General features: G+C 37.5%; 1 protein-coding gene across 5 annotated transcripts in view; it reads right to left on the bottom strand.

The window, feature by feature from the left end:
- The window catches only part of GRM5 (glutamate metabotropic receptor 5), a 516,357-nt gene that overhangs the window by 117,788 nt on the left and 374,869 nt on the right, over positions 1-23,700 (bottom strand). For all 5 annotated transcript variants that reach the window (XM_060104244.1, XM_060104247.1, XM_060104249.1 and 2 more), the window contains exon 3: positions 21,149-21,384. In XM_060104244.1, coding sequence (XP_059960227.1) covers positions 21,149-21,384 — 236 coding nt within the window. The remainder of the gene's footprint in view (positions 1-21,148; positions 21,385-23,700) is intronic.

Below are 23,700 nucleotides of genomic sequence, written 5' to 3'. Positions count from 1 at the left end.
CCAGTTATCCTTGGATACCCTGATCTGCACTGATTTCTCCTATCCATAGACTACCATGACTCTTACTAATCAATTCACACTTTCCCCCAATGCTTTAAACCTGAGAGGCCTTGTGGCAGAGTGAGCAGAGTGTGGACTCTGGAGTCAGACTGAATTCAGTACTTGTGGTGCAACCTGTCTTGGAAAAACTAGTGAACCTCCCCAAGCTTTAGTTTCCTACTGAACAAAATAGCTATGCTACTACTACCCAAAAGAATTATGTGAAGAATAAATGATAGAACTGTACTTGAATCGCCCTGCAGTTCAAGGGCCTGGCATAGAGAACTCAGTAAATGGAGGTTCCCTCTGCTTGACTTTCACTAATTAAAAATACCCACTGCTTCCACTGCTACTGTGTGGATCCAAGGCATCATCTGTCATCTTATTACTGTGATAGCCTTCTTTTTATTTATTTATTTATTATTTTTGGCTGCGTTGGGTCTTCGTTGCTGCGTGCGGGCTTTCTCTAGTTGCGGCGAGTGGGGGCTACTCTTCTTTGCGGTGCGTAGGCTTCTCATTGTGGTGACTTCTCATTGAAGAGCAGGGCTCTAGGTTCACGGGCTTCAGTAGTTGTGGCATGTGGGCTCAGTAGTTGTGGCTTGCGGGCTCTAGAGCACAGGCTCAGTAGTTGTGGTGCATGGGGTTAGTTGCTCTGTGGCATATGGGATCTTCCCAGACCAGGGATCGAACCCATGTCCACTGCATTGGCAGGTGGATTCTTAACGACTGTGCCACCAGGGAAGTCCCATGATAGCCTTCTAATTGTCTCCTTGACTGCTTTTTTTGCCCACACCTACCATCTATTCACGATAGCCAAAGTGATCTTAAAAAAAAGCCAGTAGAAGTCCTTCCTTCACCCAAATCCTCTAATGGTTTCATGTTTTACTAGAGTAAAAGCCACAGTCAATGCAATGCCAATAAGACTCTACAAGATCTCACCTTGTGTTACCTCTGCCATCATCTACTAGTTTTCCTGGACTTACTTTGCTCCAGCCATACTGGCCTTCCAACTACTTTCTCGAATATGGCAGCTCATGACCCTCTCTGGACTTTGTACCTGTGGTTTCCTATTCCTGGAATCATCTTCCCCTGTGTCTACCTGTTGCCCCCATGTGTCTACCTGTTGCCCTCATGTATATGGAAATTTTGCAACAATTTTTTGAATTTTTCAATTCCAAATTTTAAAATATTAATTTATTTTCTTTTTCTTTTTCTTTTTTTTTGGCTGCGTCAGGTCTTAGTTGCGGCACATGGGGTCTTCGTTGAGGCGTTCTGGATCTTTCACTGCAGCATGGTCTCTTCGTTGTGGCATGTGGGATTCTCTCTAGTTGTGGTAAGTGTGTTTCCTCTCTCTAGTCGTGGTGCACAGGCTCCAGGGCGCATGGGCTCTGTAATTTATGGCATGCGGGCTCTCTCATTGAGGTGCGTGAGCTCAGTAGTTGTGGTGCGCGGGCTCAGTTGCCCCGTGGCATGTGGGATCTTAGTCCCCTGACGAGGTATCGAAACTGCCTCGCCCACATTGGAAGGCAGAATCTTTACCACTGGACCACCAGGGAAGTCCCTGACTACCCTATTTAAATTGTGCTCTCTCTAATGTTCTAAATCCTGCTTCCCTAATTTATCTTTCTCTTAGCAATTATCATCATCTAATATAGTGTAACTTACTTATTTTGTTTTACTCTATCTTCCTCTAACAGGAATGTAAGCTCCATTAAGGCAGGTATTTTTGTCTGTTTTGTTTACAGCTATAGCTCCAGCACCTAAAAAAAAAAATAATGAGGGGCATATAATAGGCATTTAGTAAGTATTTGCTGAAGAGATAAATAAGTTATCTAGTTTTAATAGTACATCTTTTATTCTTTTCTATTGATACCCTGAAGTCAAGTACCAGATCATATGCTTCCTCTGTTTTCCACCCCAGCATGTTGTAAGGGTGCAACGATAATTTGCTAATACACATCATCTTTTAATAGTCAAGCTCTTCACATCATTTTCTCAGTGACCATGTCTTTGACAGAAGCTCTCTTGTCACCTCAATGCCCATCACAGCTTTAGGGGACAATAGCTTCTTTATAGTAGCCATATGGCCTGGGTGGCAGTTGTCTACAATTTTTAAAGGTTGTGACACTGGCAGTTACTGAAATGTAAAAACTCCAGGCCAACCATGTGGGTTGTGGCGACAACCATCCCACACAGTTGCTGTGGTGATGTGGGTAAACGCTATATAGCATCTGACACTGAGCCATAAGATTAGAGTTAAGATTAGCTCTATATAGTGCCTCAGGGAATGGCATTGGTTATAAGGCAGGTATACTAGACTAAAACACCTATATTAATATGAAGACTAGGGCCACCAAGAGGCAGAGGAAACATTTGTGGGTTTTTTTTATGTTGTATTCTAATAATATGCTGTTAATCATCAGTTCTAGCCATGAGATTATTGGAAAATATATTTACTAATACCACATGGTGCAGTTCTTTTTCACAGTAATGCAAATGCCAGTATTTTCTAAAGCACACTCTATTGTGATAACTTTATAAGCATAAGGTAAAATAGAACATTTCTAGAGATCCTTTTATAGAATCTTTACATATACCATCTTGTTTTATCTTCATAATGAATCTAAAGTATAAGTATTATCTAAATTGTATAAATAAAGAAGGCAAGGCTAAGTAACTAGTCCAAGATTACAGAGTGAGTGAGTGGTGGAGCTGAATTTAGCACAGGTCCTCACTCCGAAGCTCTTCTGTCACTCAGTACAGCTTCCTGAGTCAGCTCCAGGAGAGAATGCTGCACTGGGCATCTCAAAAGGGATGAGCTTAGGGATTAAAAGCAAGAGGAAAAAATCCTTCTATAAAATAAATTTCTATTTCAGTATGGGCATCAAAATTACAAGAGATATAAGAGAGGAAGAATTCAGTTATTTGCTAGAATTCTCTGAAGCCTGAGACTAAATGTGTAAAAAAAAATTTATATAATATATATTTTATACATATTCTAATATTATATATTATTATATAACTTGTATAAAATATAATATACTATTATATAATTTATATACTATATATATACTAAAATGCCTCTTAAAAGCTTTATTAAAATAAAATTGACATACAGTGAACTGCACATATTGAAAGTGAGCAACTTGGTAAGTTTTCATTTATGTATCCTTTTGTGAAATCATTACAGCAAACAAGATAATGAATGTATCCATCACCTCCAAGATTTTCCTCATGGACTTTTTAATGCCTCCCATCCCCAGGCAACCACTGATCTGTGTTCTGTCACCATAGATTACTTTGTATTTTTATAAAGTTTCATAGAAATTGACTCATCCAGTGTTTATCTTCCTCTTCCTGGTTTCTTTCATTCAGCATAATTATTTTGAGATTTGCTACATTGCTAGGTGTATCCTTGGTTTACTGCTTTCTGTTGACTTGAGTGATATTCCATTGGACTAATGGCCATCCAAATTTTCCAGTGCCATCATTTCTCTGAATTGCTTGTATACCTTTGTCAAACCAGTTTTCCATATAGACGTGGGTCTTTTTCTGAATTCCCTATTCTGTTCTGTTGGTCTATTTTTCTATCTTTATGCTGTTACCACACCGTTTTGATTACTCTATTTTTAGACTGAGTCTTAAAGTCAGGTAGTGTTAATCCACCAACTTTCTTCTTTTTTTTTGAGAGTTGTTTTCAGTATTCTAGTTCTTTTGCCTTTCCATAAAATATATTTAATCAGTTTGTCAGTTTCTGTTAAAAAAGACTACTAAGAGTTTAATTGGAATTCTTCAAATCCATAGATATATTTGGGAGAATTGACATCTTTTTTTTTTTTTTTTCCGGTATGCGGGCCTCTCACTGTTGTGGCCTCTCCCGTTGCGGAGCACAGGCTCTGGACGCGCAGGCTCAGCGGCCATGGCTCACGGGCCCAGCCGCTCCGCGGCATATGGGATCCTCCCAGACCGGGGCACGAACCCGTATCCCCTGCATCGGCAGGCGGACTCTCAACCACTGCGCCACCAGGGAGGCCCGAGAATTGACATCTTAACATTATTGAGTCTCCTGATATGTACACACAGTGTATCTCTTTAAAAAAATTTATTTAAATCATCTTCAATTTTCTGAGCGACGCTTTGTAGTTTTCAGCATAAAGATTTGCATGTCTATTGCCAGATATACCCCTCAGTATTTCACATTTTTAATATTATTTTAAATAGTACTAACTTAAAAAAACTTTTTTATACAGCAGGTTCTTATTAGTTATCTATTTTATACATATTAGTGTATACATGTCAATCCCAGTCTCCCAATTCATCACACCACCACCAACCCTGCCGCCACTTTCCCCCATTGGTGTCCATACGTTTGTTCTCTACATCTGTGTCTCAATTTCAGCCCTGAAAACCGGTTCATCTGTACCATTTTTCTAGGTTCCACATATATGTGTTAATATACGATATTTGTTTTTCTCTTTCTGACTTACTTCACTCTGTATGAAAGTCTCTAGATTCATCCACGTCTCTACAAATGACCCAATTTCATTCCTTTTTAGGGCTGAGTAATATTCCATTGTATATATGTACCACATCTTCTTTATCCATTCATCTGTCAATGGGCATTTAGGTTGCTTCCATGACCTGGCTATTGTAAATAGTGCTGCAATGAACATTGGGGTGCATGTGTTTTTTTGAATTATGGTTTTCTCTGGGTATATGCCCAGTAGTGGGATTGCTGGGTCATATGGTAATTCTATTTTTAGTTTTCTAAGGAACCTCCATACTGTTCTCCATAGTGGCTGTATCAATTTACATTCCCACCAACAGTGCAAGAGGGTTCCCTTTTCTCCACACCCTTTCCAGCATTTGTTGTTTGTAGATTTTCTGATGATGCCCATTCTAACTGGTGTGAGGTGATACCTCATTGTAGTTTTGATTTGAATTTCTCTATTAGTGATGTTGAGCAGCTTTTCATGTGCTTCTTGGCCTATGTATGTCTTCTTTGGAGAAATGTCTATTTAGGTCTTCTGCCCATTTTTGGATTGGGTTGTTTGTTCTTTTAATATTGAGCTGCGTGAGCTGTTTATATATTTTGGAGATTAATCTTTGTCCATTGATTCGTTGGCAAATATTTTCTCCCATTCTGTGAGTTGTCTTTTTTGTCTTGTTTGTAGTTTCCTTTGCTTTGCAACAGTGTTTAAGTTTCATTAGGTCCCAGTTGTTTATTTTTGTTTTTATTTCCATTACTCTAGCAGGTGGATCAAAAAAGATCTTGCTGTGATTTATTTTAAAGAGTGTTCTTCCTATGTTTTCCTCTAAGAGTTTTATAGTGTCTGGCCTTACATTTAGGTCTCTAATCCATTTTAAGTTTATTTTTGTGTATGGTGTTAGGGAGTGTACTAGTATCATTCTTTTACATGTAGCTGTCCAGTTTTCCCAGCACCACTTAATGAAGACACTGTCTTTTCTCCATTGTATATCCTTGCCTCCTTTGTCGTAGATAGGTGACCATAGGTGCGTGGGTTTATCTCTGGGCTTTCTATCCTCTTCCTTTGATCTATGTTTCTGTTTTTGTGCCAGTACCATATTGTCTTGATTACTGTAGCTTTGTAGTATAGTCTGAAGTCAGGGAGTCTGATTCCTCAAGCTCCGTTATTTTCCCTCAAGACTGCTTTGGTTATTCGGGGTTTTTGTGTCTCCATACAAATTTTAAGATTTTTTATTCTAGTTCTGTAAAAAATGCCATTAGTAATTTGATAGGGATTGCATTGAATCTGTAGATTGCTTTGGGTAATATAGTCATTTTCACAATATTGATTCTTCCAATTCAAGAACATGGTATATCTCTCCATCTATTTGTATCATCTTTAATTTATTTCATCAGTGTCTAATAGTTTTCTGCATACAGGTCTTTTCTCTCCCTAGGTAGGTTTATTCCTGGGTATTTTATGCTTTTTGTTGCAATGGCAAATGGGAGTGTTTCCTTAATTTCTCTTTCAGATTTTTCATCATTAGTGTATAGGAATGCAAGAGATTTCTGTGCATTAATTTTGTATCCTTCAACTTTACCAAATTCATTGATTAGCTCTAGTAGTTTTCTGGTGACATCTTTAGGATTCTCTATGTATAGTATCATGTCATCTGCAAACACTGACAGTTTTACTTCTTCTTTTCCAATTTATATTCCTTTATTTCTTTTTATTGTCTGATTGCCATGGCTAGGACTTCCAAAACTATGTTGAACAATAGTGGTGAGAGTAGACATTCTTGTCTCGTTCCTGATCTTAGAGGAAATGCTTTCAGTTTTTCACCACTGAGAATGATGTTTGCTGTGGGTTTGCCATATATGGCCTTTATTATGTTGAGGTAGGTTCTCTCTATGCCCTCTTCCTGGAGAGTATTGATCATAAATGGGTGTTGAATTTTGTCAAAAGTTTTTCTGCATCTATTGAGATGATCACACGGTTTTTATACTTAAATGTGTTAATATGGTGTATCACATTGATTTTTGTATATTGAAGAATCCTTACATCTCTGGGATAAATCCCACTTGATCATGATGTATGATCCTTTTAATATGTTTTTGGATTCTGTTTGCTAGTATTTTGTTGAGGATTTTTACATCTATATTCATCAGTGATATTGGTCTGTAACTTTCTTCTTTTGTAGTATCTTTGTCTGGTTTTGCTATCAGGGTGATGGTGTCCTCACAGAATGAGTTTGGGAGTATTCCTTCCTCTGCAGGTTTTTGGAAGTTTGAGTAGGATGGGTGTTAGCTCTTCTCTAAATGTTTGATAGAATTCACCTGTGAAGCCATCTGGTCCTGGACTTTTGTTTGTTGGAATATTTTAAATCACAGTTTCAATTTCATTACTTGTGATTGGTCTGTTCATATTTTCTGTTTCTTCCTGTTTCAGTCTTGGAATGTCATACCTTTCTGAGAATTTGTCCAATTCTCCTGGGTTGTCGATTTTATCATAGATTTGCTTGTAATAGTCTCTTAGGATGCTTTGTATTTCTGTGGTGTTTGTTGTAACTTCTCCTCTTTCATTTCTAATTTTATTGATTTGAGTCCTCTCCCTCTTTTTCTTGATGAGTTTGGCTAATGGTTTATCTTCTCAAAGTGCCAGCTTTTAGTTTTATTGATCTTTGCTATTGTTTTCTTTGTTTCTATTTCATTTACTTCTGCTCTGATCTTTATGATTTCTTTCCTTCTGCTAACTTTGGGTTTTGTTTGTTCTTCTTTCTCTAGTTCCTTTAGGTGTAGGGTTAGATTGTTTATTTGAGATTTTTCTTGTTTCTTGAGGTAGGCTTTTATAGCTATAACCTTGCCTCTTAGAACTGCTTTTGCTGCATCCCATAGGTTTTGGATCATCGAGTTTTCATTGTCATTTTTCTCTAGGTAGTTTTTGATTTCCCCTTTGATTTCTTCAGTGATCTCTTGGTTATCTAGTAACGTATTTTTTAGCCTCCATGTGTTTGTGGTTTTTACTTTTTTTTTCCCTGTAATTGAGTTCTAATCTCATAGCATTTTAGTCAGAAAAGATTCTTGATATTATTTCAATTTTCTTAAATTTACTGAGGCTTGATTTGTGACCCAAGATGTGATGTGTCCTGGAGAATGTTCCATGCGCACTTGAGAAGAAAGTGTAATCTGCTGTTTTTGGATGGAATGTCCTATAAATATCAATTAAATCTATCTGGTCTACTGTGTCATTTAAAGCTTCTGTTTCATTATTAATTTTCTGTTTGGATGATCTCTCCATTGGTGTAAGTGAGGTGTTAAAGTCCCCCACTATTATTGTGTTACTGTTGATTTCCTCTTTTATAGCTCTTAGCAGTTGCCTTATGTATTGAGGTGTTCCTATGTTGGGTGCATATATATTCATAATTGTTATATCTTCTTCTTGGATTGATCCCTTGAACATTATATAGTGTCTTTCCTTGTCTCTTGTAACATTCTTTATTTTAAAGTCTATTTTATCTGATATGAGTATTGCTACTACAGCTTTCTTTTGATTTCCATTTGCAAGAATATCTTTTTCCATCCCCTCACTTTCAGTCTGTATGTGTCCCTAGGTCTGAAGTGGATCTCTTGTAGACAGCATATATATGAGTCATGTTTTTGTATCCATTCAGTGATCCTGTGTCTTTTGGCTGGAGCATTTAATCCATTCACGTTTCAGGTAACTATCGATATATATGTTCCTGTTACCATTTTCTTAATTTTTTTGGGTTTGTTTTTGTAGGTCCTTTTCTTTTGTGTTTCCCACTTAGAGAATTTCCTTTAGCATTTGTTGTAGAGGTGGTTTGGTGGTGCTGAATTCTCTTAGCTTTTGCTTGTCTGTAAAGCTTTTGATTTCTCCATCGAGTCTGGACGAGACCCTTGCTGGGTAGAGTAATCCTGGTTGTAGTTTCTTCTCTTTCATCACTTTAAATGTGTTATGGCACTCCCTTCTGGCTTGTAGAGTTTCTGCTGAGAAATCAGCTGTTAACCTTTGGGAGTTCCCTTGTATGTTTTTTTTTTCATTTTTCCCTTGCTGCTTTCAATAATTTTTCTTTGTCTTTAATTTTTGCCAATTTGATTACTATGTGTCTTGGTGTGTTTCTCCTTGGGTTTACCCTGTATGGGACTCTCTGCGCTTCTTGGACTTGGGTGGCTATTTCCTTTCCCATGTTAGGGAAGTTTTTGACTATAATCTCTTCAAATATTTTCTCTGGTCCTTTCTCTCTCTCTTCTCCTTCTGGGACCCCTATAATGAGAATGTTGTTGCATTTAATGTTGTCCCAGGGGTCTCTTAGGCTATCTTCATTTCTTTTCATTCTTTGTTCTTTAGTCTGTTCCGCAGCAGTGAATTCCACCATTCTGTCTTCCAGGTCACATACCTGTACTTCTGCCTTAGTTATTCTGCTATTGATTCCTTCTAGTGTAGTTTTCATTTTAGTTATTGTATTGTTCTTCTCTTGTTTGTTTGTTCTTTTATTCTTCTAGGTCTTTGTTAAACATTTCTTGCATCTTCTCAATCTTTGCCTCCATTCTTTTTCCAAAGTCCTGGATCATCTTCACTATCATTATTCTGAATTCTTTTTCTGGAAGGTTGCCTAGCTCCACTTCATTTAGTTGTTTTTCTGTGGTTTTATCTTGTTCCTTCATCTGGTACATAGCCCTCTGCCTTTTCATTTTGTCTGTCTTTCTGTGAATGTGGTTTTTGTCCCACAGGCTGCCAGATTGTAGTTCTTGTTGCTTCTGCTGTCTGCCCTCTGGTGGATGAGGCTATCTAAGAGGCTTGTGCAAGTTTCCTGATTGGAGGGACTGGTTGTGGGTAGAGCTGGCTGTTGCTCTGGTGGGCAGAGCTCAGTAAAACTTTAATCCGCTTGTCTGCTGATGGGTGGGCCTAGGTTCCCTCCCTGTTGGTTGTTTGGCCTGAGGTGACCCAACACTGGAGCCTTCCCTGGCTCTTTGTTGGGGCTAATGGCAGACTCTGGGAGGGCTTACGCCAAGGAGTACTTCCCAGAACTGCTGCTGCCAGTGTCCTTGTCCTCACAGTGAGACACAGCCACCCCCGCCTCTGCAGGAGACCCTCCAACACTAGCATGTAGGTCTGGTTTAGTATTCTATGGGGTCACTGCTCCTTCGTCGGGGTCCCGATGTACACACTACTTTGTGTGTGCCCTCCAAGAGTGGAGTCTCTATTTCCCTCAGTCGTGTCAAAGTTCTGCAGTCCAATCCTGCTAGCCTTCAATGTCTGGTACTCTAGGAATTTCTCCTCCCATTGCTGGACCCCCAGGTTGGGAAGCCTGACATGGGGCTCCAAACCTTCACTCCAGTGGGTGGATTTCTGTGATATAAGTGTTCTCCAGTTTGTGGGTCACCCATCCAGCAGTTATGGGATTTGATTTTATTGTGATTGTGCCCCTCCTACCGTCTCATTGTGGCTTCTCCTTTGTCTTTGGATATGGGGTATCTTTTCTGGTGAGTTCCCATGTCTACCTGTTGATGATTGTTTAGCAGTTAGTTGTGATTCTGGTCCTCTCGCAGGAGGGAGTGAAAGCATGTCCATCTACTCCACCATCTTGAACCAATCTCCCTAAATAGTACTAATTTTTAATTTCACTTTCTGTTTACTGTTATTATATAGAACTTCTGTGTATTAATCTTGCATAATGCAAACTTAATAAACTCACTAGAACTTTTTGCAGACACCACTGGATTTTCTAGTCAAGAAATCATGCAATTTGTTAATAAAGACAGTTTTATTTTTCAAATCTGGGTGCCTTTAATTTCTTTAGTTGATGTATATTTCACTGACTATCATCTCTGGTGGTAAGCGCTAATCTCTTTGCCTGATCATAGGGAAAATCTTATTAGCTTGAGGAAGTTTCTGTCTAGTCCTGGTTTGCTGAGAATTTTGTCAGAAATCGATATTAGGTTTTGACACATTTAACAATTTTTTAGGTTTTTAATAAAATAAATTACATTTATTAATATTTGCATATTTAATCAACCTTACATTTGGGGATAAATCCTACTAGGTCATGATATAATATACTTCTTACATTTGTTGGATATGATTTGCTAAAGTTTTGTTTGGAATACTTATACCAATGTTTATGAAGTATATTGGTTTGTAGTTTTTTTTTTTTCTTGTGATCATCTTGGTCTGATTTGGGTATCAAGGTAATGCTGACCTCATTAATTGAATTGGGAAGTATTCTTGCCTCTTTAATTTTCTGGTAGAGTTTATGTAGAATTTGTAGCAGTTCCTCCTTGAATATTTGGTGGCAATTCACCAGTGAAACCATATAGCCTAGAGGGTTTTTTTGTGTGTGGTAAAGTTTTTAACTACAAATTTAATTTCTTTACTGGATATAAGACTATTCTGGTTGTCTTCTGTGAACTCTCATACATAATTTGTGAATTTCAAGGAATTTCTTTGTTTTATCTAAGTTGACATTTATTGGATAAAGGTGTTTTAAAAAATATTTCCTTATTTTCCTTTTCGTATCTGTAGACTCTGTAGTGATGTTACCTCTCTCATTTCTGACGTTGGTAATTTGTGTTTTCTCTCTTTTCCTGATCAGTCTATTTTTTCAATTTTTTAATCTTTTCAAAGAACCAAGCTTTAGTTCCATTGATTTGCTCTCTTGTATTTCTCTTTTAGATTCCATTGATTTTTCACTCTGATCTATTACTTTCATTCTTCTACTCACTCTGAGTTTAATTTATTCTTCTTTTCCAAATTTCTTAAGGTGGATCTGTGGTCATTGAGTTGAAATATTTTTCTTTTCTAATATATCTAGTTAATGCTATACAGTTTCCCCTAAGTATTGTTTTAGCCCAAATAATTGTAAATTTTTCCAGTCTAACTGCTGGGGACAGACACTGTTCATTGTCCCATGTGGGTGCCAGGAGCACTGTTCTCTCTAATCCTTTTGGGGTGGTTCTTTCCCGGGTCTCAAGTATTATCCTCCCATGCATGTAGTGATCAACACTCAGTTGAATACTCAAGAAGGAGCCCCGCAGATCCCCAGAGTTCTCTTTTCATGCCGCTCTCTCCTCTTTGTTCCTGTGCTCTGCAAACTCTAGATTCCTTGGTCTCTCTGAACTCACAGTTCTATCTTCTCAGCTCAGAAGGCTCACCTCATTTATTTTCTGTCTCTTAAGAATAACTTTCCTTCACTGCTTGATGTCCAGTGTCTTGAAAACTATTGTTTTATATACTTTGTCTTATTTTGTTGTTGTTATTTCAAGCAGGAGAATAAATCCAGTATCTATTATTTCATTTTTGTTGGAAGCAGGCATTTTCTTCCCATACATCATCCTATTTAAACCTCTCTAGAGTCCTGTGAGTTAGGTGTTGTTTTTAATAATCATCCCCATATTACACAGGAGAAGACTGAGACTCACGGAGACCTAGTATCGGCTACAGGTTAAGTTTTTTTATATAGATCTTCTGGGTCTAAATCCAGTGCCTCAAGTGACTGATTCAGCAAGCTTCTCAGGTCTCTCTTTGATTTCTTTTAAATATTTTTAATACATGTTGGGTTTCAGTTCCAGTGTATTAAGAGTTTGAAAGCCTTTGCAGTTTCTAATTCAAGGAAGGGGATTTCTTCTGGGGATTTCTTTGAGTACATTTTTTTTTTTTTTGGCTGCATTGGGTCTTCATTGTTGCGCATGGGATTTTTTTCTCTAGTTGCAGAGAGCGGGGGCTACTCTTCTTTGCGGTGTGCAGACTTCTCATTGTGGTGGCTTATCTTGTTGTGGAGCATAGGCTCTAGGCATGTGGGTTTCAGTAGTTGTGGCACATGGGCTCAGTAGTTGTGGCTCGTGGGCTCTAGAGCACAGGCTCAGTAGTTGTGGCACACAGGCTTAGTTGCTCCTCAGCATGTGGGATCTTCCCGGACCAGGGCTCGAACCCGTGTCCCCTGCATTGGCAGGTGGAGTCTTAACTACTGTGCCACCAGGGAAGCCCTCTTTGAGTACTTTTTGATGGCGGAGTTTCATCATGGAAAATTACATGCACTAACACTTACTTGGATGGATAATTACCCTCATTTCTTAAATTCTGGAATTGAAACAAGAAATGTTACAGCTTATGTTTCTCAAAGCTTTGATATGTTAGTATCTGAGGCCTTGATCTGGCTCTATGTTCCATTTCCTTAAAGCAGACTCCAAGATAGAGAAAATTTTATTCCCCTCGCAATGAGAAGTATCATAGTGTAAAAAATCCAAGAATTATATTAAGCCAAAACTGTCATGTCAAATTCTAACTTAATTCTTTGGCCAATAGAAAGACAGGGGCTTCTGTTCAGCAGTTTTCACCATATACACTAATATAATGTGATGAAATTTCTTCTTAAATATATGGTTATTAATATTGTTCTAGTGTAGTCTTTTCCTGAAGTATGTGCTAATCAGCATTACATAAAAAGATGAGTTCGTACATAGTAAAACAAACAAACAAAAGGAGACGGTAGATTAAAGAAAGATACTTAAATTATTTTTACAACAAAATTTGTCCTTTTTCAACAGGTTGGTGTACATTGTGACAAGAAACCTCTTATTTGGGGGTAGCTGTGACACTCAGTTTGTTTTGTTTAGCCCTTGTGAAAGTTTTCGTATAGTCCAGCTACTCTTACCAGACAATTCTTTCCTCTCAATGCACTGTTTTGGCTTTTCCAGCCATGTTTTCATATGGAGAGATGCTGAAGTGTTTTGAGTAATGGCTAAAGTACTAAAAAGCATTTTAAAAGCAAACAAGATGGCAGGAAAAAAATTCTGATAAGGAGGTAACCTGTAACTAACCGACCTCAAATCCCTCATGAGACATTTTTATTAGAGAACATGTGGACACCTCCATCTGGAAACTTACTGCAATGGAAAGGGAAAAGAAACACTGCCATGCTAGTGGAACCAGCCTTTTTTTTTTTTTTTTTTTTCAGTACATGGGCCTCTCACTGTTGTGGCCTCTCCCATTGTGGAGCACAGGCTCCGGACACGCAGGCTCAGTGACCATGGCTCACGGGCCTGGCCGCTCCGTGGCATGTGGGATCTTCCCGGACTGGGGCATGAATCCGTGTCCCCTGCATCGGCAAGCGGACTCTCAACCGCTGCGCCACCAGGGAAGCCCTGAACCAGCCTTTTTAAATAAAGGAAATTGTTTTAATGTCAAAATATTCCAGACACTCCATAAATGTTATTTGTACTTTTAGTATCTTTTGTTGTAGAAAACACATAGTAGAAAGAAATTACTATGATTTCAGTAATTTAAAAATTAATTTATTATTTGTTAACTGCAACAGCTTGTGCATAAAAATAAGGTGCATGTGTGTATAAACACACACATGTTCACACAAGGATATGTAAGACAAAGTTCGGTCTACTGACAGTGCTCAACCACCTAAGAATTCTAGACCCAGTCAACAAATCAACAGTGACCCCTGGGACTTGCAGCCCATGGATTGGCAACCACTGTTCTAGGTTCTATAGCCATTGTAACCCTACCTAGGTCTAAGAGAAATAAAGTCACATTTATTTAGCAATATTTATCAAATACTTGCCATATACAAGGCACTGTGCTAGGAATTTGGAAAGCAGAGATGAGTAAGACATTTTCTCTTCTCTAGAACTTTATAATTTGATGGAGAAAGATAACATGTTTACATGCTGGTATAACAATGTGAAATTTCTGTTTGTATGTTGGTGTACTACAGTGGAAAAATTACATTGCTGTAGCTGCCTTATCCCCTATGGGGATGGCATTGTTTTTTCTCTGGAGTAAATAGCCTTCTGTGGGGCAAAGTAACTTATTTATTTTGGTGTGTAGAAATATTGAGAAGAAAGGAAGTAAGGATTACAGAGAAAGAAAGGGAGAAGAATCAGTCAACATGGTGGCAGAAAGCTGGTGAGGGAATGGGAGTGTGTGTGGGAGAGTACTGTGGTAGAATGTGGACTGGAAGAAATGTTAGACTGGATATAGTGGCCTGAGGACTTTTATCTGGATGGGGGTTGGTTAAGGTAAACTCTTATTAAATTAAAACATTAACACAGAAAAGGGTAAAAATCATAACCATACATTAATTTTTCTCAAAACAAGTACATCCTGGCTCAAGCAATAGAACATTATTAGAGCCCCAGAAATGCCCTCGGGGCCAAAGTACTTTAATGTTGCTCTGAACCCATTTATCTCATCCTCATTTTGTTGATAGTAGTTTGGCACACACATAGATGCCTGTGTGAGTGGTTACTTGGTGGCGTAAAGCTAAAGGAAGTGGAAGATCTATGTTCAGTATTTGGATTGTATGTGAGGAAAAGAAAACAAAAGGCACAGGAAGTGAAATGTGAGGGAAACAGTGTTTCTTTGAGAATGGGCAGCTGGAGTTACTAGAAACCAGGAGAATGTGAGCTCAGTGGAATTGCCAAATAGCTTGAGGTAGGCTTTTCACTGAGCAAGACTTAGCATGTGCAAAAGCACAGGGACTTAAGTGGGCATGCCACTTAAAAATGGAGGAACACAATCAGGAAGTGGCTGGAGCATAGATTCCATGGGTTTAAGAAATAAAAGATGAGATTTGAAAAATGTAAATGATGAATTTGAAGAGTTTTGACTGGAGCAAAGGAGTTGGGATTCCTTTCTGTAGACACTGGAGAACCAAAGAAGATCTTTAAGAATGTGAGTAACATGATGAGACCTGTTCTTTAGATGGACAGTTTAGGGACTAGTTTTCAGCATAAAATGGAGCAGGAAGAAGCTGGTGTCAAAAAGAAGATTCAATCTGGAGATTATTTTAATACCCGAGGTAAGAGATGATGATCTAAACCACAGCAGTAGTATAAAGGTTTGAATTCAGGCAGCAACGTAAAGGAGGGAACAGATGTGGAAGATGTTCAAACACTAGAATTAACAGTATTTGGTCACCAGTTGGCTGTGAGGATGAGCGAAGGGGATACAAAGAGGATCCCTTAGTCCCACATCTTGGGAGACAGGGTGGATGAGTTTGTCATTTACTTAAACTGGAGATGCAAAAAAGAAGGAACTCAAAGTTTGGGCCTGTGGTTGGAGCAGTTATAATGAGGTTAGTTTTAGATATATAAGTTTGAGGTGCCCTCAGGACATGGAGGTGAGAATAATTGTGTTAATGTCATAAATGACACCTCTAGAAGTTACTGGAGGTGACAGAGAGAAATCATAGAAAAGAGATGATAAATGAATGTCAGTGGGTGACAGAGTATAACTGTAAAGGAAATGGGTCCTTAAATTGGTTCCAAAATAGAACAGCATACAGTTACTAGAAAATAGTTTTATTTTAATTCTCTGTAGCTTTTATTACTGAGTTATTTAATTGAACAATTAGAATAATTAAATTATATTCTTAATACTTTTATTATTATTCATTAATTTATAATGTAAGTCTAAAATAATTGTGCATTTCAAGTAAAATTTACTGAAATCAGGCTCACTGTTAATAGTAGATAAAATCTGTGTTCTAACAGTACCACATAGTTAAAACACTTAAGGGATATAGTTATATCTTGATTTAAGTTTTTAAGTGCTTAAAAATATAACAAAAATTAACAAAAGTCTAAACATTTTAGACATTATAAATTGCAGGCTTTATCTATACGTCAAAACTGGCATTGCACGGTTGTGGCAATTAAGAATAAAGAGTAAAGGAGGAACTTCCGGTGTTAGAATGGAGAAGAAAGCAAATGAAAATTCTTTTACTGCATAACTTTAAAACATCAAAGAAATGCAAAAACCAAAAAATTTAAAGTCAGTGAAGATGTATGGAAGCAACAAAGAGAAAATCAACTAACAGAGAGGAAACTTGCAAAAGTGGACAGGTATCACCAGTTGCTTTATTGTCTGAGAGTATCTGCAGATTAAGGACCCAGGCTGATGATCCAGCTTGGTTTAGATGAAGGGACATTAGTTTCCTAGGGCTGCCATAACAAAATACCACAAACTAGGTGGCTTAAAACAACAGAAATTTATTCTCTCCTGGTTCTTGATGCTAAAAGTTCAAAATCAAGTTGTCAGCACGGCCATACTCTGCCTGAGATGCTGGGTAGAATCTTCCTTGCCTGTTCTAGCTTCTGGTGGTGGCTGTTAATCGTTGGCATTCTTTGGCTTTCTGCTGCATCACTCAAGCTCCTGCTGTGTCTTCCCATGCCATTTTCCCTATGTGTCTCTCTATCTTTGTGTCCCTTCTCTTCTTTTTATAAAGACACCTGTCATATTGGATTACGAGCCCATCCAACTTCAGTATGTCCTCATCTTAACTAATTACATCTGCAATGACACTATTTCTAAATGAAGTCACACTCTGAGGTTCTGGGAAAGGATATGAATTGGGGCTGGGGGAGGGGGAGATATAATTCCACCTAGTATATGACACTGCTGGAAAAAAGAGAAACCAGAAAAACGTTTGGATATTGAAATGATCTGGTATGTCAGTTTGTAAACTCCAGGAACCCTAAATGTATGAGAGTCATTTGACCTCATGCTTCACTTCCTGATTCTGGAAGCTTCATGAGAGGCTCATGATTTTGAAGAAGACTGAAATCTCCCATTGTTTCATAATATTTGGCAGAAAAGCACCACTTGAGGAATGAAAACTGCTCAAACTTCGATTAGTCAATCAGTTTTTTTCCCATGCCCAGTTTAGAAACAGTATGGTGCAAGAGGCTAGAGGGCAAAACTCAAAAATGTAAAAATCTGATTGAGTCAGTAATCCAGGGCAGGGGATACACTAGCCAAGACTCTCAATTAAAATTCCATGCCAATTGTCCTGTAAAGATATTCTTAACCAGAGATTGACTGCTTCTACCTTCTGCTGCAACCTACCCCATCTCATTTGCTTTGAATCTCGAAAAGGCAAACCACTGGGGGAAAAAATACAAAATTCAGTCCTTATGGTTACTTTATACTCAATGTCTGGCATAAAAGAAAACATATTGCATATGTATCAAAAAGCATAAAATGTGACTAGTAACTAAGAAAAATAAGTCAGTAGAAGTAGACTGATGGAAGATCTTGGGTGTTAGAATTTGAAAAAAAGGACCTTAAAATAACTATAATCAATATTTTCGAGCAAATGAAGTGTTGAAAAAATGGATGAGAAGGAGAACTTCAACAGAAAATTGGAAGCTATAAAAAGAATTAAATGGGCATTATAGGATTGTAAAATGCCATATCTGAAATTAAGAACTTTTTATTATGGTTAACAGCAGACTGGACATAGGAGAAGGCACAATTAGTGAGATTGAAGAAAGAATAGTAGAAAAAAGTCAAACTGAAGCACAGAGAAAGAGAGATATGAAAGAAGGAAAGAAAGAAAAGAAAGAAAGGAAGAAAGTGAGCTTAGAGAAAATATCATATGTGAGACATAGTCAAATGATATAACGCAGGTGTAACTGGGTACTGGAAGGAGCAGAGAGAGAAATGTGGCAGAAGAGCTGTTTTGGGAAATAACGTATGGAAATTTTTCAACACAGATCCAAGTCTTTAATCCACAGTTTTAAGAAGCTCTGGAAACCCTATAAAAGAAATATGCAGTGGAAATCACACCTACTTGCATCGTAGTCAACAAAAACTTAAAAAAAAAAGCTATCTTAAAAGCCTAGAAAAAAAAGACATATTGCCAACAGTGGGACAACATTAAGAATTACGGCTAACGTCTCAATGAAATCATGGATTTCAGGAAAACAAATGGAATGTTGTTTTTAAAGGGAAAAAAAATGAGAAAAATACTAAACAAAAGAAAACCTGCCAGGGACTTCCCTGGTGGTCCAGTGGTTGAGAATCCATCTTGCAATGCAGGGGACGCCGGTTTGATCCCTGGTCAGGGAACTAAGATCCCACATGCCGCGGGGCAACTAAGCCCGCACACCACAACCATGTGCTCTGGAGCCCGCGTGCTCTGGAGCATGTGTGCCACAGCTAGAGAGAAGCCCACACACCACAATGAACAGCCTGTGTGCCACAACGAAAGCTCCCGCGTGCCACAACGAAGACCCGGCACAGCCAAAAAAATAAATAAATAAATTATAAAGCTCATCATAATAAACTCTACAAAACTTAAAAAACAAAACAAAACACACTGCTTGATGAAAGTACATTATATTTAGGAAAACACTACTCATATTCAGTAGTGTTACAGATAAGAATAAACTACCTGGGGTCTTTTTGAAGATATGGAGTGGGATGCTGAAAGGACATTTGAGTAAATAAGGAAATATAGTCAAAAGTAGAGAGTAGGAATATCAAGGTATCTATTATCACATTCCATAGTTGTACCCAAATAATTTTAAGATTTATTTTTCTTTTCTGTATCTTTGACCTATATGTTAACTATTATAGAATGCAAATTTGATAGTGATTTTTAAAACTATAATATTCTCTCTGGTTTAGAATAGCATATTGGTTAAACTTTAGACAAATCTGAGCTCAATTCTAAGTTCTAATGTTTTCCTGAGCAAGTTGTTTTGTCTCTCCAAATCTTAGTTTTGTTATTTTAAGGTAAGGATAATAATAGTATTTCCCTCATTGAGAAGAATAACAGAGGTATTACATATAATTGTTCATTTTTATGTACAAAATGACATCTATTGACAGAGAAGATTCCAAGGGGGAGGGACTAAAGAATGCTTTCCAGAACTAGAGTAAGGAACAGATCCTGTGCAGAGAAGTCACATCAGGGTGCTCATGTGAAAGACAGAGAGCTATAGCAACAAGTTCAAATGGAGAATTTTATAGAACAATTTCCATAGAAATAACATTTCTATGGAAATCAGTCAAAGAGCTTTTCAAGACTATATCTCAATAAGACCTCCAATAGAAAAAAAAAGTAAGAGAAACAATTATTTCAAGGAGAAGACATTTCACACAAAAAGGAGTGGGGAAGGAAGAACATTAGTACAAAAGAGGGTGAAGACCAACTGGAAAAATTCACTTAGTCACACTGGTTAGGGGTTGTCACTAACTCCTTAGTAAAGAGAAACTGGAGAGGAGTCTGGATCTACTGCTGACCCTCTAAAACTCCTCCAGTGTAGCTACATAGAGTAATCTCTACACAATCATAGAATCGGTACACGGAGACCACATACTCCCCAAATCTCAAGAGAAGAAAGAAGTTTGTGTCCTTCAGAAACTGGATAGAACTGTGAAAAATATATAATTGGCTATGAGCATTGAAATTGTGAAACACAAGTCACAATCCTGTGTATTCACACACATTTTTTCATGAGAGTAAAAAATAAAAACAAAGGAAATGAATAAGCATTTGAAGATTTTGGACAAGAGTTAGCAGTATCTAAAGCAAGAGAGAAGCAAATGTAGTCTCACACCAGGCTTCTATGATTTCTGGATTTCACTGGGCAGTACCACGCCACACTCCAGCATCCCTCTCCTCCACCACTGCCGAATTAGGAACTGACACAACGTTGCCAAGTTCTCATTTTACTTGTACTGACATTTAAATATAATTACACATCACCACTTACGACCTCATTCATTTTCACAAAAGAACGAACTGATAGAAAAAACATAGTATGGATGTGAACTCAGGGAGGAAATGCATTATAAAAAATTCACTGCATTGTTCCTATTTTCCTCATTTTGGTGAGTCCACTTCTCTGTGGACTGGAGTTAGTTCCTGGGCCAGGATTTCAACCTCACTGCCCCAGTGCACTTTTCTGTTCCAGCATCATGATGATAAAGACATTATACCACCAACTAAAACATTTTACTCCTTGGCAAATGCATATGAGGTGCTTGTTACACAATGTGGGATGTCAGTCTCAATAAATCCCTTACTGGTTTTAACAAACCTTAACCTTTACACTTTGACTTACAAATCAGCCTTGACCCTACCTGGTTCTTAGAGTCAAGATACCCTTTGGATGTGCTACAAATAAAACTAACCAAACCCTTTGTTTAAAACCCATATTATGTTGCTTACAACACTGAATTACAAGTTTTGTTTGCATGACGATCTCCCTAACTAGACACTAAACCCCTCGAGGGCAGGATCTAGTTTTCCTCTTCTTGATGCCCTTACAAGTAAAGGGATGTTTGGCACGTTGTGAATCCTTGTAAGTATTTGTTGAATAACTGAGTGAATGACTCTGCTTAGGTTATATCTCCTGAAACATCATAATTATACATAGCAAATCCTTGCTACTATTTTGTAGTATTTTGATGGAAGTAGGAATTGGCTCTGTCCTTCAACATTCACTCATTCATTCTTCAGACACATTACGTGAAACCCTTGCTATGTGCCTTACACTGTGCTAACTGCTAATCAAAATGACCAGAATGTAGTTCTTGCCTTCAGAGATGTCAAAAAGAGTTCTTTCTGGAGCTTACATTATCTTTTAAGCACAGTACCAATTTCCTGAGTGATATAAGTATAAATAAATTGTCTGAAATCTTAATAGAGTGAACATTTACCCTCATATGTTTTTCTTACCACTCTAAGAAGAAATACCCACTTTATGTAAGAGTCCTCCTCTCTAACAGATTACAGCCACTATCCCCATGACACAGTTTACTTAAATTGGAGCCTTAGCCATATCCACTTTAAATGAAATAATAAATCTGCTTACTATTGCAAGTCTTGTTGTATTTGCTGTTCTCCTGTGCAAACCCTTCCAGCCGGCACTGAAAACGATGCTGCCAAAATTCTTGAAACCAGGGGTTTCGGAGGTTTGTTTCCGGCCGGAGCTTCAGATAATAATCATCAAACCACTTGACATCAGGAGATTGGAGCTTGATTGTGATTCCACCAACAGCTTCTCGCTGATATCCATCTGTCACATCATATCTGTCAGCCCAGCCATCACTGTGGGGAAACAAAAAACCCCTCAGCTTAGAACAGGTATCTTCTAAGAAAATTATTCTACTTGGTGTCATTTTGAAAACATTAGTCATTAAATGGCACTCAGGCCACACTATGGTCTTACATTATACTACGTGATTCTTGAGATAGCAACTTTCTAGAATAAAAAGTGCAAAACACAATGGAAACTTTGGGTCTAAGAATGCTGGAAGGTACCAGTCTCACTTACCTTGAACTGCAGAGAATAACCTTATGCTTTTGGCAGAATTTTACTGGTTGCAGAATATAGTATATACATGGAAGCTGCATAATATCACCATTCACACTATTTACTGAACGTTTAATAGCTAGGTCAAGTTAACTTCAAATACATTCTTTTTCTTTACTTAATAATAATCATTATAGTTATCATAAAGTAAAAATGAAAAATATTTCTAAAATATACCTTATGTTAATTTAACCATCCTATGACAGGATATTCACTTGTTTCCATGTTTACAAGTGATGATAGAGAGGTTAAAAAAGAAAAACTTTCTGATTATGATCATTCTATTAAATATTGATTCATCAGAGCCTCAAACTGAAGTCCTTATAGTCCATATTCCTCTTTCCTATCCCATGGTACTTCTCTAACACATTTAAAATATGCATATGAAATCATGTTTTACATTAGAGTAATTGAAAAAACTTCTTAGCAATAGGCCATCAAAGATGGTGACAGGGATCATACTCCTCAATATTAATATCATTCTATGCACTGATCACTCAAAGTAATGTAGGAATTTTAAAATAAAAGAGTTTGAAATCAGAGAGACCCTGAGTATAACAGAATAAGGAAAAATATTCTAAGCTTATTTGGAAAATACATGAGACACAACATTGGAAATAAAAGACAAGAAAAGGTGTTTATATCAAATCTGGACACACCTTGGGGCATTTAGGAAAAAAGTGTCTCTGACTTTCCCCACCCTCTCTGTCATTTGGAATATGCAACTTGTGCTATGCATCTTCTGGGACCCAGTGGTACTATCCTTCCTTTGAAGAGGTGCAAGTGCTCTTTCAGGAGAAGTAAAGAAAGTCAAGGGAAATGTAACAATGGAAAAAAAAAAGTAACAAGAAAGAGGGAAGAGAAGATATGGAGACAGTTGAAAGGAAGAACAGAATGGAGCCTCCTGAACATAAGGCAGGAAAAGTTTTGGAGATTAGCTGGGTGAAAGGGAGTGGGTACTGGGGAAAGTGTGAGCGAAAGGGTTTACATTAACAATCATTGTTTATTTCATTAATGTTCAGATATTTCTATTTATTGGAATGTTAATTTCTTTTTTCTTTAATTTCTTTTTATCTTCCTTCCAATGCATTTTTGTCCTTTATACTTTTTTTGGGGGGGGGGCAGGCAGAGAGCATGCTCCAATATTTTGCATAAATCTGTGCCAGGGAAAGTATTATGTAAGGAATTAATTAGAATAAGTAAAAAAAAGCATGTACTTTCTTCAGTATGCTCTGACTTAAAAATTGATAATGAGAGTTGTTCCAAAGTTCATATATTACTCACTAAGATATCATAGGGGCTTGAGGTATTCCTAAGGCATCCGTGGGTGGAGGAGAAGAATAAAATAAACAAATGAAAAAAATAAACCATTTCTTTCTCCAGGTCCTCCTTGAGAAGAAGAGATTTCATTGAAAATTATCTATGTTGAAATTTCAAAAACTTTTGTGGCAAATCAGGAAAAAAAATAATAACTAATGCAATACATTTTGTCCCAATGTTGAATGTGGTTACTTCACACATTATCTTCCCTGAAGTTTCTCATTTCAGCTGCACAGATTTTATTTAAAGCTGACAAGTTGAAATGAAGTGGGCTTGTTTGCTTCATTTTCTTGCTCTGTTTTGGAGGGTTTATTATATCACTGATAGGAGAGTGTGGGTCTCATTGGCACTCGAGGAGATGCATGGGCGTGCTGCAAATGGGACCGGAAACCCTGTTTGTCAAGCAGAGCCCCGTTCTCCAAGGAAGTGGGAATTTAAATTGCTCCTTTTATTCATGCGAGCTTACTCTTATGTAACGCTGTGATTATGAATATTACATAAGAAATGTAAGATCATAATGGGTCCAATTTACCCTTCACAATTCATTCACTGAATTTAATGGGGATTGTAAAAAGCCTGTCTTGATAAACTTTTTTGGAGGTGATATTTCCATTAAAAAAAAAAGTCAGGACCGTAGTGTGTTAATTTACTCTCATCATGTTCTTTAGATTTTTTTTTCCATGTATAAATCTCTACATTTAATTTAGCAAAAGATGATGTTTTTTAGTAGT

This window comes from Mesoplodon densirostris, chromosome 7 (assembly GCF_025265405.1).
Source record: "Mesoplodon densirostris isolate mMesDen1 chromosome 7, mMesDen1 primary haplotype, whole genome shotgun sequence".
NCBI lineage: Eukaryota > Metazoa > Chordata > Mammalia > Artiodactyla > Ziphiidae > Mesoplodon > Mesoplodon densirostris.
This window is presented reverse-complemented; position numbering and strand designations above follow the sequence as displayed.